Source organism: Coregonus lavaretus (assembly GCF_964263955.1).
Source record: "Coregonus lavaretus genome assembly, contig: HAP1_SCAFFOLD_1015, whole genome shotgun sequence".
In the NCBI taxonomy this organism is placed as follows: domain Eukaryota; kingdom Metazoa; phylum Chordata; class Actinopteri; order Salmoniformes; family Salmonidae; genus Coregonus; species Coregonus lavaretus.
The window spans coordinates 27531-42500 of NW_028164059.1; the positions used below are offsets into that span (position 1 = coordinate 27531).

Below are 14970 nucleotides of genomic sequence, written 5' to 3' on the forward strand. Positions count from 1 at the left end.
TGAAAGTGCTGTTTAAACTTGAGTCAGTCGGCATGACGACAGTACCTAGTCCTAGGCCCCTAAAGAACTAGAAGCTGTGACAGAGCTGGCTGAGAAAACCTACCCCGTTCCCCCCCGCTCTATCTGTGTTCTGTAAAGGAGTATTGCTTTCTATAGCACCATGCAGTTGAGTTATACGAACTGCTTTATGAGCTTCAAGGAAAGAGTCTTGTCCGACAGCTGCATTTCAAAAGAAAAAATCGTTACCGGGCATAAAGAGCTGATGTTTTGAGATGTCTGTTGTTGTAAAGCTTTGGCATCTAGACTATGAGAGTGGCGTTTACACTGGTAGTGAGTCCGAAATGCCACCCTACTCCCTATATAAGTGCACTACTTTTGACCACACAGACCAATGGGTAGTAGTGCACTAGAGGGAATAGGGTGTCATTTGGGACGTAGCTTGGGTTGTACAAACATGGTTGACATGATGATGCCATTTACCTTCGTAACACTTTCCAGTTTTATATGAGCGTACAAGGTCCAAAACAAGACTACCCTAGCCCAGGGAAGTGGCAGGAGTAGTCACAGTGACGTCTTCTGTCAGTGCTTGTTGGAATACGTTTCTCAATGCGCTGTAGCCCTCAAGAAAGAAAAGAGTCTGGCATTTGACACCGATGTGGCCGACAAGAAGGAAACAAAGATTTTTCTTCACCAAAGCGTGAATCATCTGAAAATACTATTTTTTATCTCTGTTTCTGATACTTTCTGTGAAATGGGAAGGTCAGATACAGTTGCTTTCATGTATTATAACCATTCTTACAAACAAATGTCCTATTTAAATAAATGTCATTCAAAAGGAATTTTGTTATACGATTTGTTTTCTTTAGACAAAATATATAGATGCTTGAATACTTGCTCCTGTTCACATTCCACTTGCATCAAATGTCATACATAGACCCATAGACCTACAGCATCCCAAGTAGGTCAAACTTGATAGTTTTGGTGTGCTGGCACTCTAACCAAGATTGTATCGCCAGGGTAGTCGGTTCGATCCCCGGGACCACCCATATGTAAAAATGAATGCACGCATGACTGTAAGTCGCTTTGGATAAAAGCGTCTGCTAAATGGCATATTATTTTTAATTTTGTTTCTGGACTGCTGATGCATGTATGTATCATCTGCCTGGAGAAGTCCAAGGCCTGTATAACATGGCTGATTTGAATAACAGTCACTTCTGTTGTATGGGCTTTATATAGTACATAACATGATCAGCCGTACGGTGGATATCACTTTAATCTATTTCACACGTCGGATGTAACGTTTCAGATGGCGTGAATTGGCCGGTGTCTTGGGGAGCAGCCCTTGGATGTTGGTTGCCCCCGTAGCTTACATGTAGCCCCGAATTGAGGAAGAAAAAAATAAAAAGTACGTTTGTAAGAGCTGAACTTCTGTACTGTCCAATACATATCCAGAGAGTATCAATATTATATATTTCTTTCAATTTAAATAATATCAAAGTTTGAAACCTCTGACATCACTTTTTTTATTGTACTGACTGTGCACGAGCACGTTCTTTCCGTTTTTTTGATTCGTGGGTGTAGCGCGCACGTAGCGACACCTGAGCTGCGTTCAGTATAGAAAAACGTACTGCAACATTCAATTCAATGGAAACGGTGCTGTTATGAACGACCAGTTCAAAAACGTGGAGGGAGTGGTTGGTTGGGTCGGTTGTGTGTTGGGGAACGTTGTGCCGCAGACATACAGTAAATTACTTCAAGACACACCCACCAAACGGAGCAAACGTACCTCAAAAGTCTGTTCAAGAACGTTTTAGGGAAACGTGTCGTTTAGTACAAACCGTTAAGCAACGTAAACGTTCAATCGAACTGAACGCACCCTGAGTATCCTTTGATAACTGTTTCCGCCTCTAGCCAGCTGGCTGAATGAATGATGCGGAGGATCTCCATCATTGCTTCTGCTTGATATAACAATAATATTAATTGAATCTACCGTAGCTTTATATATATATATATATATCACAATGCAGACCCTCACACCGCACGTATATTGGGCACAGCGTCACGGAGACATCTACCTGCGCGTAGAGCTGAGTGACGCTAAGGTATGTTACTGATGCTCTCCGGGACCGACTTGTCTCCAAGCTAGCTGGCTAGGCTAACAAGCTAGCTAGATAGTAAACATCACTTCAGCCTGTAATAAGTGTCTTTGCTTAAGCTCACTGCTGGACATTGTAAATTGAATGCACGTTGCTGACATGAACACATTACATACATTACATTAGCTACAATGCTCCCTTGAGAATGGAGTGATACCAGCCCATGCTTACACGTTAGCAAGTATGCTCATAAATCTAGCTAGCTAACTTACCACTTTGTTCTATTAACTATACCGAGTGATAACAAAACAAAAGTCTAGCATGACACTACTACTAGTCAGACAGTACCATACATATCGTTTCCTGAGATCCTGATCCACTATTCCACAGTCCAAAATCACGTCGTTGTCGAGAGAAGGCTGGTTCTCGACGAGGCTAGACATTAGCTAACGCTTAGCTACTGACGCTAGCTAGCTAGTTACTGTCATTCATATTGAGTTGGTAACGTTAGTAGCTAGTGGTGGTGCGTCTACCGAATGTCATACTTCATAAAAGATTCAGGAATTGTCATGGTGATCGCTGGATCCAATTTGGCCATTCAGCAGACATAGTTACTCACTCAAGACGCATCATGATCAACATTTGTACTCCAGCTACATAGCATAGTGTACATAATGTCATCAGAATATGTTAGTGATGCTGTATGTGTGAGGGATACACATCCGTATCAGACACTCAGTCACATAGTTTGAGCTCAACCAATGTTAGTGGTTTCTATATTTAGCCTGGAAGCTGACAGTCTTCTTCCGCTTTTTGAGTTTTTTTTTAATGCATGACATTTACTTTCGCGTTTCAGAATCTTGATATCTGCGTGCAAGACAACACCCTGCAATTCAAAGGTTGGTGTTTGCATTACATTGGAACAGAATGACACAGGCCACAAGCTGATATAATGAGAATAACTCTAGTCTGTACATGGTATTAAACTCATGTTCCTTTGTTCGACAGCTCAGGGTCACGGAGCTAAAGGAGTCAATGACTATGAGTTCAGTCTGGACTTCCTGGAACCAGTAAAACCTGAGGTGTTCTATTCTGTTATTTTCTCCTCCAAAATGTAGTTTCTCATCACACTCTTCTCAGTCTCAAAGACAAACCTCTCTTATTGTACTAGAGATTGTTACTGTTCCCTGCATGTACTTTATTGTTAAGTGTATCTACTACAGGAGGTGGCTCATAATAATGACCGGAATGGATCAAATGGAATAGCATCGAACACCTGGAAACCATGTGTTTGATATATTTGATACCATTCCACTAATTCCGCTCCAGTCATTACCACGAGCCCGTTCTCCCCAACCTCCTGTGGTGTCTACGGTAATGATCATACTCACTGTGTGTTTGTGTCTGTGTGCATGTCTGTCTGCCAGGTGAGTCACAGGTCGACCCAGCGCCTGGTAAACGTGACAGTGAGGAAGCTAGAGCAACGTTGGTGGGATAGACTCACTCTGCAGGAGAGGAAACCTCTCTTCCTGGCGCCAGACTTCGACCGCTGGCTCGACGAATCAGACGCAGAGATGGAGCTTCAGGCTAAGGTAGTAATGTCCAGGGTCAGTTTTTGGTATAACGCTGTGGAACTTTTAGACGTAATACAAAAAGGATGACAAATAATTTTCTATGAAGTATAAGGCTTTATTTGGCTTTTCTAAGTGTGTTATGACATGTATTACACCTGATGCTCTGTCTGTTTGTTCTCAGGAAGAGGAGAAGATTAACAAGGTCAGCATCGAGTCAAGAATCCGTAAAGACGGTAAGTACCGAGCGGTGCAGCTGTGAACACTGCAGCCCTTGTCTCTAATCTGAATATTTGCGTTTCTTGTTAAAGATGCCGTTGGTTTAGACCAGGGATCATCAACTAGGTTCAGCCGTGGGACAATTTTTTTTTGTTGTTGACCAGATGGTCGGGGAGCCGGAACATAAGTACAAATCATTTGTAGACTGCAATTTGACCACAAGAATCCCAAGCAGATCATTTAAATCCTTGCCTAAATTTGTATATGTCTCTCTATTATCATTTTACATTTTAGTCATTTAGCAGACGCTCTTATCCAGAGCGACTTACATGAGCAATTAGGGTTAAGTGCCTTGCTCAAGGGCACATCGACAGATTTTTCACCTAGTCTGCTCGTGGGAATACTTGGTAACAGCTGATTTCCTGGTGTTTTTACACTATTCTATGTACAACAATGAAAATGCAACGTATACTTTTTTTTTTTTTGCTCAGAAAAGTTTGGGGACCAAATAAATCCACCCGCGGGCCACCAATTGGGGAACCCTGGTTTAGAATGTGCATCGCCTTTTAGTTTATACCAACACAAATACAAGCTACCTTTTTAAGTACTAGATATTTGAAAATGTAAACATCTGAAATGTAATTTCAAATCATTTGGTTTTGGTGTAGACATACAAAACCAATTGACTGGAGTCTCCTTTTGTATTTATTCAATTTTGGTGTGTTTTATTGAAAGCTGTACAATGTTCTCTCAGCCTACCTGTGTCTAAAGAAGAGCTATCTGTTCATGTTCAACCTGGTGTTATGTGTTTAAAGCTGTAGCATGTTAATATTTAGTTTGTTCTCTCAGCCTACCTGGGTCTAAAGAAGGGCTATCTGTTCATGTACAACCTGGTCCAGTTCCTGGGCTTCTCCTGGATCTTTGTCAACATGACCGTCCGTCTCTTCATCCTGGGACAAGGTCAGTGGTCCGGAGCCTGCTGAGGGTCCAGTCTGTTAGTGGCTGTTTGTTGTTGTTGTTGTTGTTGTTGTTGTTGTTTGTTGGTTGGTTGTCATGTTTGGCTTGAGAGTTGACTACAGAGTTGGCTACAGACACCAAGCAGGTTAAGTGGTCAATGTTTTCAGGGATGGAAAAGTGTACCATCATAATAATTCCTTTTAAACTCAACAGCTGTGGTTGGATCTAGCTACCTCAGAACTGGTTCTTCAACATAAAGTAAGAGAGTTAGTATAGATGTCTCACATAACACAAATATTTACATACATCATCTTTCTTCCTCTTATTTATTTATTTTTAGCTTAAAGCTGTCTAGTTTCAACTTATTCTTATTAAGTTCTGTTTCTGTGAAGTGATCTGAGTGAGGCAGATGAACCCACACCACTCAGAACTGACATCAAACCCATCAAGCCGATGTGTTGCTTCCCTAGAAGAAGTAAACGGGCCCTTTATTCATAGCTGCGCCCATTTGAATATGAGAAAAATAACATTGACTCTAGTCTGTCGATGAATTTGTCTTGCAAATAGCTTTGGATACTGAATAGCCCGGTGGTCCAATCTGTTTGTGCTTTAGCCAAATTCAGTTTGTATGTCCTCAGAACAATTGAAGACTTGACTACAGCAGTGGTTGTCACCCTGGTGTGCTTTGGCCTTTCCACAGGGACACTTGAGGAGTCTTACGAGAACGTAGACCTACTGGTGAAATACACATGAAATGGTACTTGGGGGAGTACTTCGGGCATAGCTAAATGTGACAGGGGTAGAGTTACTAAAACGGGTTGAGAACTGCTGGACTTCAGCACATACAGTATGGAACCAGGCTACTTTGGATATTCAATGTGTTCTACCTCTCTCTCTCTCTCTCTCCCTCCTGTCAGACTCCTTCTATGACACGTTCCACACCATTGCTGACATGATGTACTTCTGTCAGATGATGGCCGTAGCAGAGGTCATTAACCCTCTAGTGGGTCTGGTCAAGACTGGGGTCTTCCCAGCTATGATCCAGGTAGGGTTCAATCCAAACACACAGAAAACTCACTTTCAAAATGGCTTGGGTTTAAAATATAACGCATGCTAATTTGGGATACGTTGACTTCTAGTTGTTTTTGGTTAGTCAAAGCTAAAGTTGGCAGCAATGGTTTTTGTAAACCAACCCAAAGCATAGATTGTCTCTCCTTGCCCATAGGATGCTTTCAGGGTGAGGATAAGTGATTTTGTATTTAGGGTGAATTTAATGTAGTGTGTTTTTGTGTTTTTGACCTGTCCAGGTGGTGGGTAGGAACGTTATCCTGTTTGTGATCTTCGGTAGTCTGGAGGAGATGCAGAACAAAGCAGTGGTCTTCTTCGTCTTCTACCTCTGGAGCACCATCGAGATCTTCAGGTGACTACCTCTATAATAAAGTCAAAAGAGAGCACCATCGAGATCTTCAGGTGACTACCTCTATAATATAGTCAAAGAGAGCACCATCGAGATCTTCAGGTGACTACCTCTATAATATAGTCAAAAGAGAGCACCATCGAGATCTTCAGGTGACTACCTCTATAATATAGTCAAAAGAGAGCACCATCGAGATCTTCAGGTGACTGCCTCTATAATAAAGTCAAAAGAGAGCACCATCGAGATCTTCAGGTGACTACCTCTATAATATAGTCAAAGAGAGCACCATCGAGATCTTCAGGTGACTACCTCTATAATATAGTCAAAAGAGAGCACCATCGAGATCTTCAGGTGACTGCCTCTATAATATAGTCAAAAGAGAGCACCATCGAGATCTTCAGGTGACTGCCTCTATAATATAGTCAAAAGAGAGCACCATCGAGATCTTCAGGTGACTACCTCTATAATATAGTCAAAAGAGAGCACCATCGAGATCTTCAGGTGACTACCTCTATAATATAGTCAAAAGAGAGCACCATCGAGATCTTCAGGTGACTACCTCTATAATATAGTCAAAAGAGAGCACCATCGAGATCTTCAGGTGACTACCTCTATAATATAGTCAAAAGAGAGCACCATCGAGATCTTCAGGTGACTACCTCTATAATATAGTCAAAAGAGAGCACCATCGAGATCTTCAGGTGACTACCTCTATAATATAGTCAAAAGAGAGCACCATCGAGATCTTCAGGTGACTACCTCTATAATATAGTCAAAAGAGAGCACCATCGAGATCTTCAGGTGACTACCTCTATAATATAGTCAAAAGAGAGCACCATCGAGATCTTCAGGTGACTACCTCTATAATATAGTCAAAAGAGAGCACCATAGAGATCTTCAGGTGACTCTACCTCTATTTTTATTTTATTTTTTATTTTACCTTTATTTAAGTAGGCAAGTCAGTTAAGAACAAATTCTTCTTTACAATGACGGCCTACACCGGCCAAACCCGCACTGAGCCAATTGTGCGCCGCCCTATGGGACTCCCAATCACGGCCGGTTGTGATACAGCCTGGAATCGAACCAGGGGGTCTGTAGTGACGCCTCAAGCACTGAGATGCAGTGCCTTAGACCGCTGTGCCACTCGGGAGCCCTATATAGTTCACATACCGGTAACTGCCAAAATAAAAAGGAAACACCAGCATAAAGTTGCTTCAGTGCACCTTGGCATAGATTCTACAAGTGTCTGGAACTCTATTGGAGGGTTCTGATACCATTCTTCCATGAGAAATTCCATCATTTGGTGTTTTGTTAATGGTGGTGCAAAACACTGTATCAGGCGCCGCGCCAGAATCTCCCATAAGTGTTCAATTGGGTTGAGATCTAGTGACTGAAATGGCCATGGCATATGGTTTACATAGTTTTCATGCATTTTCCCTAACCTGCTAAGTTAATTATCCTAGCCTGCTGCATAAGTTTTCCTAACCTGCTATCGAAGTATCGTGAAAATAATGTTTCCCGTTTAAAAAGTGGTTTGGTGTAAGAAATATGGTATAAGGAAATTGTCATCCTTTGTATACTCTGTACTCGGCACCATTACTGCCATGATATCCGCACCACATCAGTCACCGATTTCATTAATAAGTGCATCGACGATTTCATCCTCACAGTGACCATACATACATACCCCAACCAGAAGCCATGGATTACAGGCAACATCCGCACTGAGCTAAAGGCTAGAGCTGCCGCTTTCAAGGAGCGGGACACTAATCCGGATGCTTATAAGAAATCCCACTACGACCTCTGACGAGCCATCAAACAGGCAAAGCGTCAATACAGGACTAAGATCGAATCCTACTACGCCGGCTCGGATGTGGCAGGGCTTGCAAACTATCACGGATTACAAAGGGAAACTCAGCCGCAAGCTGCCCAGTGACGCGAGCCTATCAGACGAGCTAACTGCCTTCTATGTTCGCTTTGAGGCAAGCAACACTGAACCATGCATGAGAGCACCAGCTGCTCTGGATGACTGTGTGATCTCGCTCTCCGTAGCCGATGTGAGTAAGACCTTTAAACAGGTTAACATTCACAAAGTCACAGAGCCAGATGGATTACCAGGATGCGTACTCAGAGCATGCTCTGATCAGCTGGCAAGTGTCTTCACTGGCATTTTGTTCTTCTACTTTACTGACTTTATTGTTCCCATGGGGACATTTTGTTGCAGTGTCATGTACACGTTTAAAGTGGCGTTTAAATACAAAACAAACTGACAATACAACTTTCATAACAGTTACATACCAATAAAAAGAGACTAGCCTGCTGGCCTTACTGGGTCAATAGGAACATTAGCTTGCTGGCCTTACTGGGTCAATAGGAACATTAACCTGCTGGCCTTACTGGGTCGATAGGAACATTAGCCTGCTGGCCTTACTGGGTCGATAGGAACATTAGCTTGCTGGCTTTACTGGGTCGATAGGAACATTAGCTTGATGGCCTTACTGGGTCAATAGGAACATTTACCTGCTGGCCTTACTGGGTCGATAGGAACATTAGCCTGCTGGCCTTACTGGGTCGATAGGAACATTAGCCTGCTGGCCTTACTGGGTCGATAGGAACATTAGCCTGCTGGCCTTACTGGGTCGATAGGAACATTAGCTTGCTGGCCTTACTGGGTCGATAGGAACATTAACCTGCTGGCCTTACTGGGTCGATAGGAACATTAACCTGCTGGCCTTACTGGGTCGATAGGAACATTAGCTTGCTGGCCTTACTGGGTCGATAGGAACATTAGCTTGCTGGCCTTACTGGGTCGATAGGAACATTAACCTGCTGGCCTTACTGGGTCGATAGGAACATTAGCTTGCTGGCTTTACTGGGTCGATAGGAACATTAGCCTGAGCTATTTAGGAGGGATATCACACCTGGCACAAATGATTGTCTAGTTATGTTTTTCCGCCAAGGGGTGCTCTATACCTGCACCCAGAGGGGAGTAGTTCAAAGTCTGGCTACAGGTGGTGACTTGGGTCTGGGTACAGGGGGTGGCTTGGGTCTGGGTACAGGGGGTGGCTTGGGTCTGGGTACAGGGGGTGGCTTGGCTCTGGGTACAGGGGGTGGCTTGGGTCTGGGGACAGGGGGTGGCTTGGGTCTAAAATGATTATGTGAGCCTTGGAGGGCTCTGACCTTAAAGATCTCATCCAGGGCTGTCTGTTTGACTCCAAGTACCTTGCTTGCTGTGGTGATAATCCTTCTCAGCGTATTTCTCTGGCTGACAGTGGCATTGCCATACCAACAAACAGTACAAAAAGTTAAAATACTCTCAATGAAAGATTTGTAAAACAGAATCAGGATAGTACAGTCAACATGAAAATCAAATCAAATCAAATTGGCCACATGCGCCGAATACAACAGGTGCAGACATTACAGTGAAATGCTTACTTACAGCCCTTAACCAACAGTGCATTTATTTTTTTATAAAAAAGTAAAATAAAACAACAACAAAAAAGTGTTGAGAAAAAAAGAGCAGAAGTAAAATAAAATAACAGTAGGGAGGCTATATATACAGGGGGGAACCGGTGCAGAGTCAAAGTGCGGGGGCACCGGCTAGTTGAAGTAATATGTACATGTGTGTAGAGTTAAAGTGACTATGCATAAATAATTAACAGAGTAGCAGCAGCGTAAAAATATGGGGTGGGGGTGGGGGGGCAGTGCAAATAGTCCGGGTAGCCATGATTAACTGTTCAGGAGTCTTATGGCTTGGGGGTAGAAGCTGTTGAGAAGTATTTTGGACCTAGACTTGGCACTCCGGTACCGCTTGCCGTGCGGTAGCAGAGAGAACAGTCTATGACTAGGGTGGCTGGAGTCTTTGACAATTTTGAGGGCCTTCTTCTGACACCGCCTGGTATAGAGGTCCTGGATGGCAGGAAGCTTGGCCCCAGTGATGTACTGGGCCGTACGCACTACCCTCTGTAGTGCCTTGCGGTCGGAGGCCAAGCAGTTGCCATACCAGGTGGTGATGCAACCAGTCAGGATGCTCTCGATGGTGCAGCTATAGAATATTTTGAGGATCTGAGGACCCATGCCAAATCTTTTCAGTCTCCTGAGGGGGAATAGGCTTTGTCGTGCCCTCTTCACGACTGTCTTGGTGTGTTTGGACCATGATAGTTCGTTGGTGATGTGGACACCAAGGAACTTGAAACTCTCAACCTGTTCAACTACAGCCCCGTGCTCAGTCCTCTTTTTTTTCCTGTAGTCCACAATCATCTCCTTTGTCTTGGTCACGTTGAGGGAGAGGTTGTTATCCTGGCACCACACGGCCAGGTCTCTGACCTCCTCCCTATAGGCTGTCCCAGTTTTTTGAGAAAGTACAGTCTCTGTTGACTCTTTTTGTAGATCAGGTCTGTACATTTACTCCACTGAAGCTTATTATCCAAGAGGACACACAGATATGTGTATTCCTCTACAATCGCTATGTTCTGACCTCTGATAGATGTTGCAGAGGTAGGTGTTGTACTCTTCCTGAAGTCTATGCACATCTCTTTGGTCTTGTTGGTAGTGAGGACCAAGTGTGATTCGTCACACCATTCTACAAAGTCGTTTAGGACCGGGCCATGGTGTTCCTCGTCATCATACAACAGGCTGATCAAGGCAGTGTCATCTGGGAACTTAACGAGGTGTCTGTCAGGATGGGAACGAGGTGTCTGTCAGGATGGGAACTAGGTGTCTGTCAGGATGGGAACGAGGTGTCTGCCAGGATGGGGACGAGGTGTCTGTCAGGATGGGAACGAGGTGTCTGTCAGGATGGGAACGAGGTGTCTGTCAGGATGGGAACGAGGTGTCTGTCAGGATGGGAACGAGGTGTCTGTCAGGATGGGAACGAGGTGTCTGTCAGGATGGGAACGAGGTGTCTGTCAGGATGGGAACGAGGTGTCTGTCAGGATGGGAACGAGGTGTCTGTCAGGATGGGAACTAGGTGTCTGTCAGGATGGGAACTAGGTGTCTGTCAGGATGGGAACTTAGGTGTCTGTCAGGATGGGAACTTAGGTGTCTGTCAGGATGGGAACTTAGGTGTCTGTCAGGATGGGAACTTAGGTGTCTGTCAGGATGGGAACTAGGTGTCTGTCAGGATGGGAACTAGGTGTCTGTCAGGACTAGTTGTAACCATGAACGTACATTATATTGCCAGCTAGTGAGACTAGTTGTAACCATGAACGTACATTATATTGCTAGCTAGTGAGACTAGTTGTAACCATGAACGTACATTATATTGCTAGCTAGTGAGACTAGTTGTAACCATGAACGTACATTATATTGCTAGCTAGTGAGACTAGTTGTAACCATGAACGTACATTATATTGCTAGCTAGTGATGCTAGTTGTAACCATGAACGTACATTATATTGCTAGTTGTAACCATGAACGTACATTATATTGCCAGCTAGTTGTAACCATGAACGTACATTATATTGCCAGCTAGTTGTAACCATGAACGTACATTATATTGCTAGCTAGTGAGACTAGTTGTAACCATGAACGTACATTATATTGCTAGCTAGTGAGACTAGTTGTAACCATGAACGTACATTATATTGCCAGCTAGTGAGACTAGTTGTAACCATGAACGTACATTATATTGCTAGCTAGTGAGACTAGTTGTAAGCGTTTCGCAGGAACCCGTTCTACATGTTGGCCTGCACTGTATTACAGCTGTCTCGCTACTGATGTTAGTAGCAAGCCTGTTTGTTATATGTCCGAACTACTTGCTGGCCTGCATTTTATCGCTCACTACTTGTGAATGATGCTAAATAAGCCTGTTGTTTTGTTATGTGTCCCAGGTATCCATTCTACATGCTGGCCTGCATCGTATCGCTCTAAATAAGCCTGTTGTTTTGTTGTGTGTCCCAGGTATCCATTCTACATGCTGGCCTGCATCGACACAGACTGGAAGCTGCTGACCTGGCTCAGATACTCCATCTGGATTCCCCTCTACCCTCTGGGGGTCCTAGCAGAGGGTCAGTGGGCCTTACACACAGACCACACACACAAAGACCACACACACACACACACACACACGCACACCCCACACACGCACACACACACACGCACACACACACACACACACACACACACACACACACACACACACACACACACACACATACCCACACTCACCACAAACACACACACACACACACACTCACCACAAACACACACACTCCCTCAGAGAGCTCTATACCTACTCTATTCACTTAATATGTAAATTGTATGTAAATAATAGTGGTATGATGATTATAGTCAAACAAGTGAAACAAGATATTACGTAGTTTATTACCAAGATATCCAAGTGTTGCTATGTAGTAGTGAGTATTCCTGTCTGTCCTGTCTGTTCCCTCTTAGCTATAGCTGTGATCCAGTCCCTACCCATCTTCGATGAGACCCGTCTGTACAGCATCCCTCTACCTACGGTCCTGGGCTCGTCCTTCAGCTTTTCCTACACTCTGAAGCTCTACCTCGCCCTCATGTTCCTCGGTCAGTTAGTACCACTCTCTGACCATAAACCCCACACACTAACCCACTCTCTGACCATACACCCCACACACTAACCCACTCTCTAACCCCTAACCCCTAACCCTACACACTAACCCACTCTCTAAACCTAACCCCTAACCCCACACACTAACCCACTCTCTGACCATACACCCTAACCCTACACACTAACCCTCTCTCTAACCCCTAACCCTACACACTAACCCACTCTCTAAACCTAACCCCTAACCCCTAACCCTACACACTAACCCACTCTCTGACCATACACCCTAACCCTACACACTAACCCTCTCTCTAACCCCTAACCCTACACACTAACCCTCTCTCTAACCCCTAACCCCTAACCCTACACACTAACCCACTCTCTAACCCCTAACCCCACACACTAACCCACTCCCTAACCCCTAACCCCTAACCCTACACACTAACCCTCTCTCTAACCCCTAACCCCTAACCCTACACACTAACCCTCTCTCTAACCCTAACCCCTAACCCTACACACTAACCCACTCTCTAACCCCTAACCCCTAACCCTACACACTAAACCACTCACTAACCCTACACACTAACCCTACACACTAACCCACTCTCTAACCCTAACCCCTAACCCTACACACTAACCCACTCTCTAACCCCTAACCCTACACACTAACCCACTCTCTAACCCCTAACCCCTAACCCTACACACTAACCCACTCTCTAACCCTACACACTAACCCTAACCCCTAACCCTAACCCCTAACCCTACACACTAACCCACTCTCTAACCCTAACCCCTAACCCTACACACTAACCCACTCTCTAACCCCTAACCCCTAACCCTACACACTAACCCTACACACTAACCCACTCTCTAACCCTAACCCCTAACCCTACACACTAACCCACTCTCTAACCCCTAACCCCTAACCCTACACACTAACCCACTCTCTAACCCTAACCCCTAACCCTACACACTAACCCACTCTCTAACCCCTAACCCCTAACCCTACACACTAACCCACTCTCTAACCCTAACCCCTAACCCTACACACTAACCCACTCTCTAACCCTAACCCCTAACCCTACACACTAACCCACTCTCTGACCCCTAACCCCTAACCCTACACACTAACCCACTCTCTGACCCCTAACCCCTAACCCTACACACTAACCCACTCTCTGACCCCTAACCCTACACACTAACCCACTCTCTAACCCCTAACCCCTAACCCTACACACTAACCCACTCTCTAACCCCTAACCCCTAACCCTACACACTAACCCACTCTCTAACCCCTAACCCCTAACCCTACACACTAACCCACTCCCTAACCCCTAACCCCTAACCCTACACACTAACCCTCTCTCTAACCCCTAACCCTACACACTAACCCTCTCTCTAACCCCTAACCCCTAACCCTACACACTAACCCACTCTCTAACCCTAACCCCTAACCCTACACACTAACCCACTCTCTAACCCCTAACCCCTAACCCTACACACTAACCCTACACACTAACCCTACACACTAACCCACTCTCTAACCCCTAACCCCTAACCCTACACACTAACCCTCTCTCTAACCCTAACCCCTAACCCTACACACTAACCCTCTCTCTAACCCTAACCCCTAACCCCACACACTAACCCACTCTCTAACCCCTAACCCCTAACCCTACACACTAACCCACTCTCTAACCCTACACACTAACCCACTCTCTAACCCCTAACCCCTAACCCTACACACTAACCCACTCTCTAACCCCTAACCCTACACACTAACCCACTCTCTAACCCCTAACCCCTAACCCTACACACTAACCCTAACCCCTAACCCTACACACTAACCCTAACCCCTAACCCCTAACCCTACACACTAACCCACTCTCTAACCCCTAACCCCTAACCCTACACACTAACCCTACACACTAACCCACTCTCTAACCCCTAACCCTACACACTAACCCACTCTCTAACCCCTAACCCCTAACCCTACACACTAACCCTAACCCCTAACCCTACACACTAACCCTAACCCCTAACCCCTAACCCTACACACTAACCCACTCTCTAACCCCTAACCCCTAACCCTACACACTAACCCACTCTCTAACCCCTAACCCCTAACCCTACACACTAACCCTCTCTCTAACCCTAACCCCTAACCCTACACACTAACCCTAAC

General features: G+C 44.9%; 1 protein-coding gene across 1 annotated transcript in view; it reads left to right on the forward strand.

Annotated features, from left to right (window-relative positions):
* The first annotated feature begins 1949 nt into the window (after positions 1-1949).
* Positions 1950-14970, forward strand: part of LOC311117495 (very-long-chain (3R)-3-hydroxyacyl-CoA dehydratase-like) — a 16563-nt gene continuing 3542 nt past the window's right edge. Inside the window, exons 1-10 of the mRNA XM_084192419.1 lie at positions 1950-2102; positions 2953-2995; positions 3105-3178; positions 3524-3688; positions 3852-3903; positions 4736-4846; positions 5761-5888; positions 6151-6263; positions 12161-12267; positions 12653-12784. Of these exons, the coding sequence (XP_084048545.1) occupies positions 2022-2102; positions 2953-2995; positions 3105-3178; positions 3524-3688; positions 3852-3903; positions 4736-4846; positions 5761-5888; positions 6151-6263; positions 12161-12267; positions 12653-12784 (1006 nt within the window). The 5' untranslated portion in view covers positions 1950-2021. The remainder of the gene's footprint in view (positions 2103-2952; positions 2996-3104; positions 3179-3523; positions 3689-3851; positions 3904-4735; positions 4847-5760; positions 5889-6150; positions 6264-12160; positions 12268-12652; positions 12785-14970) is intronic.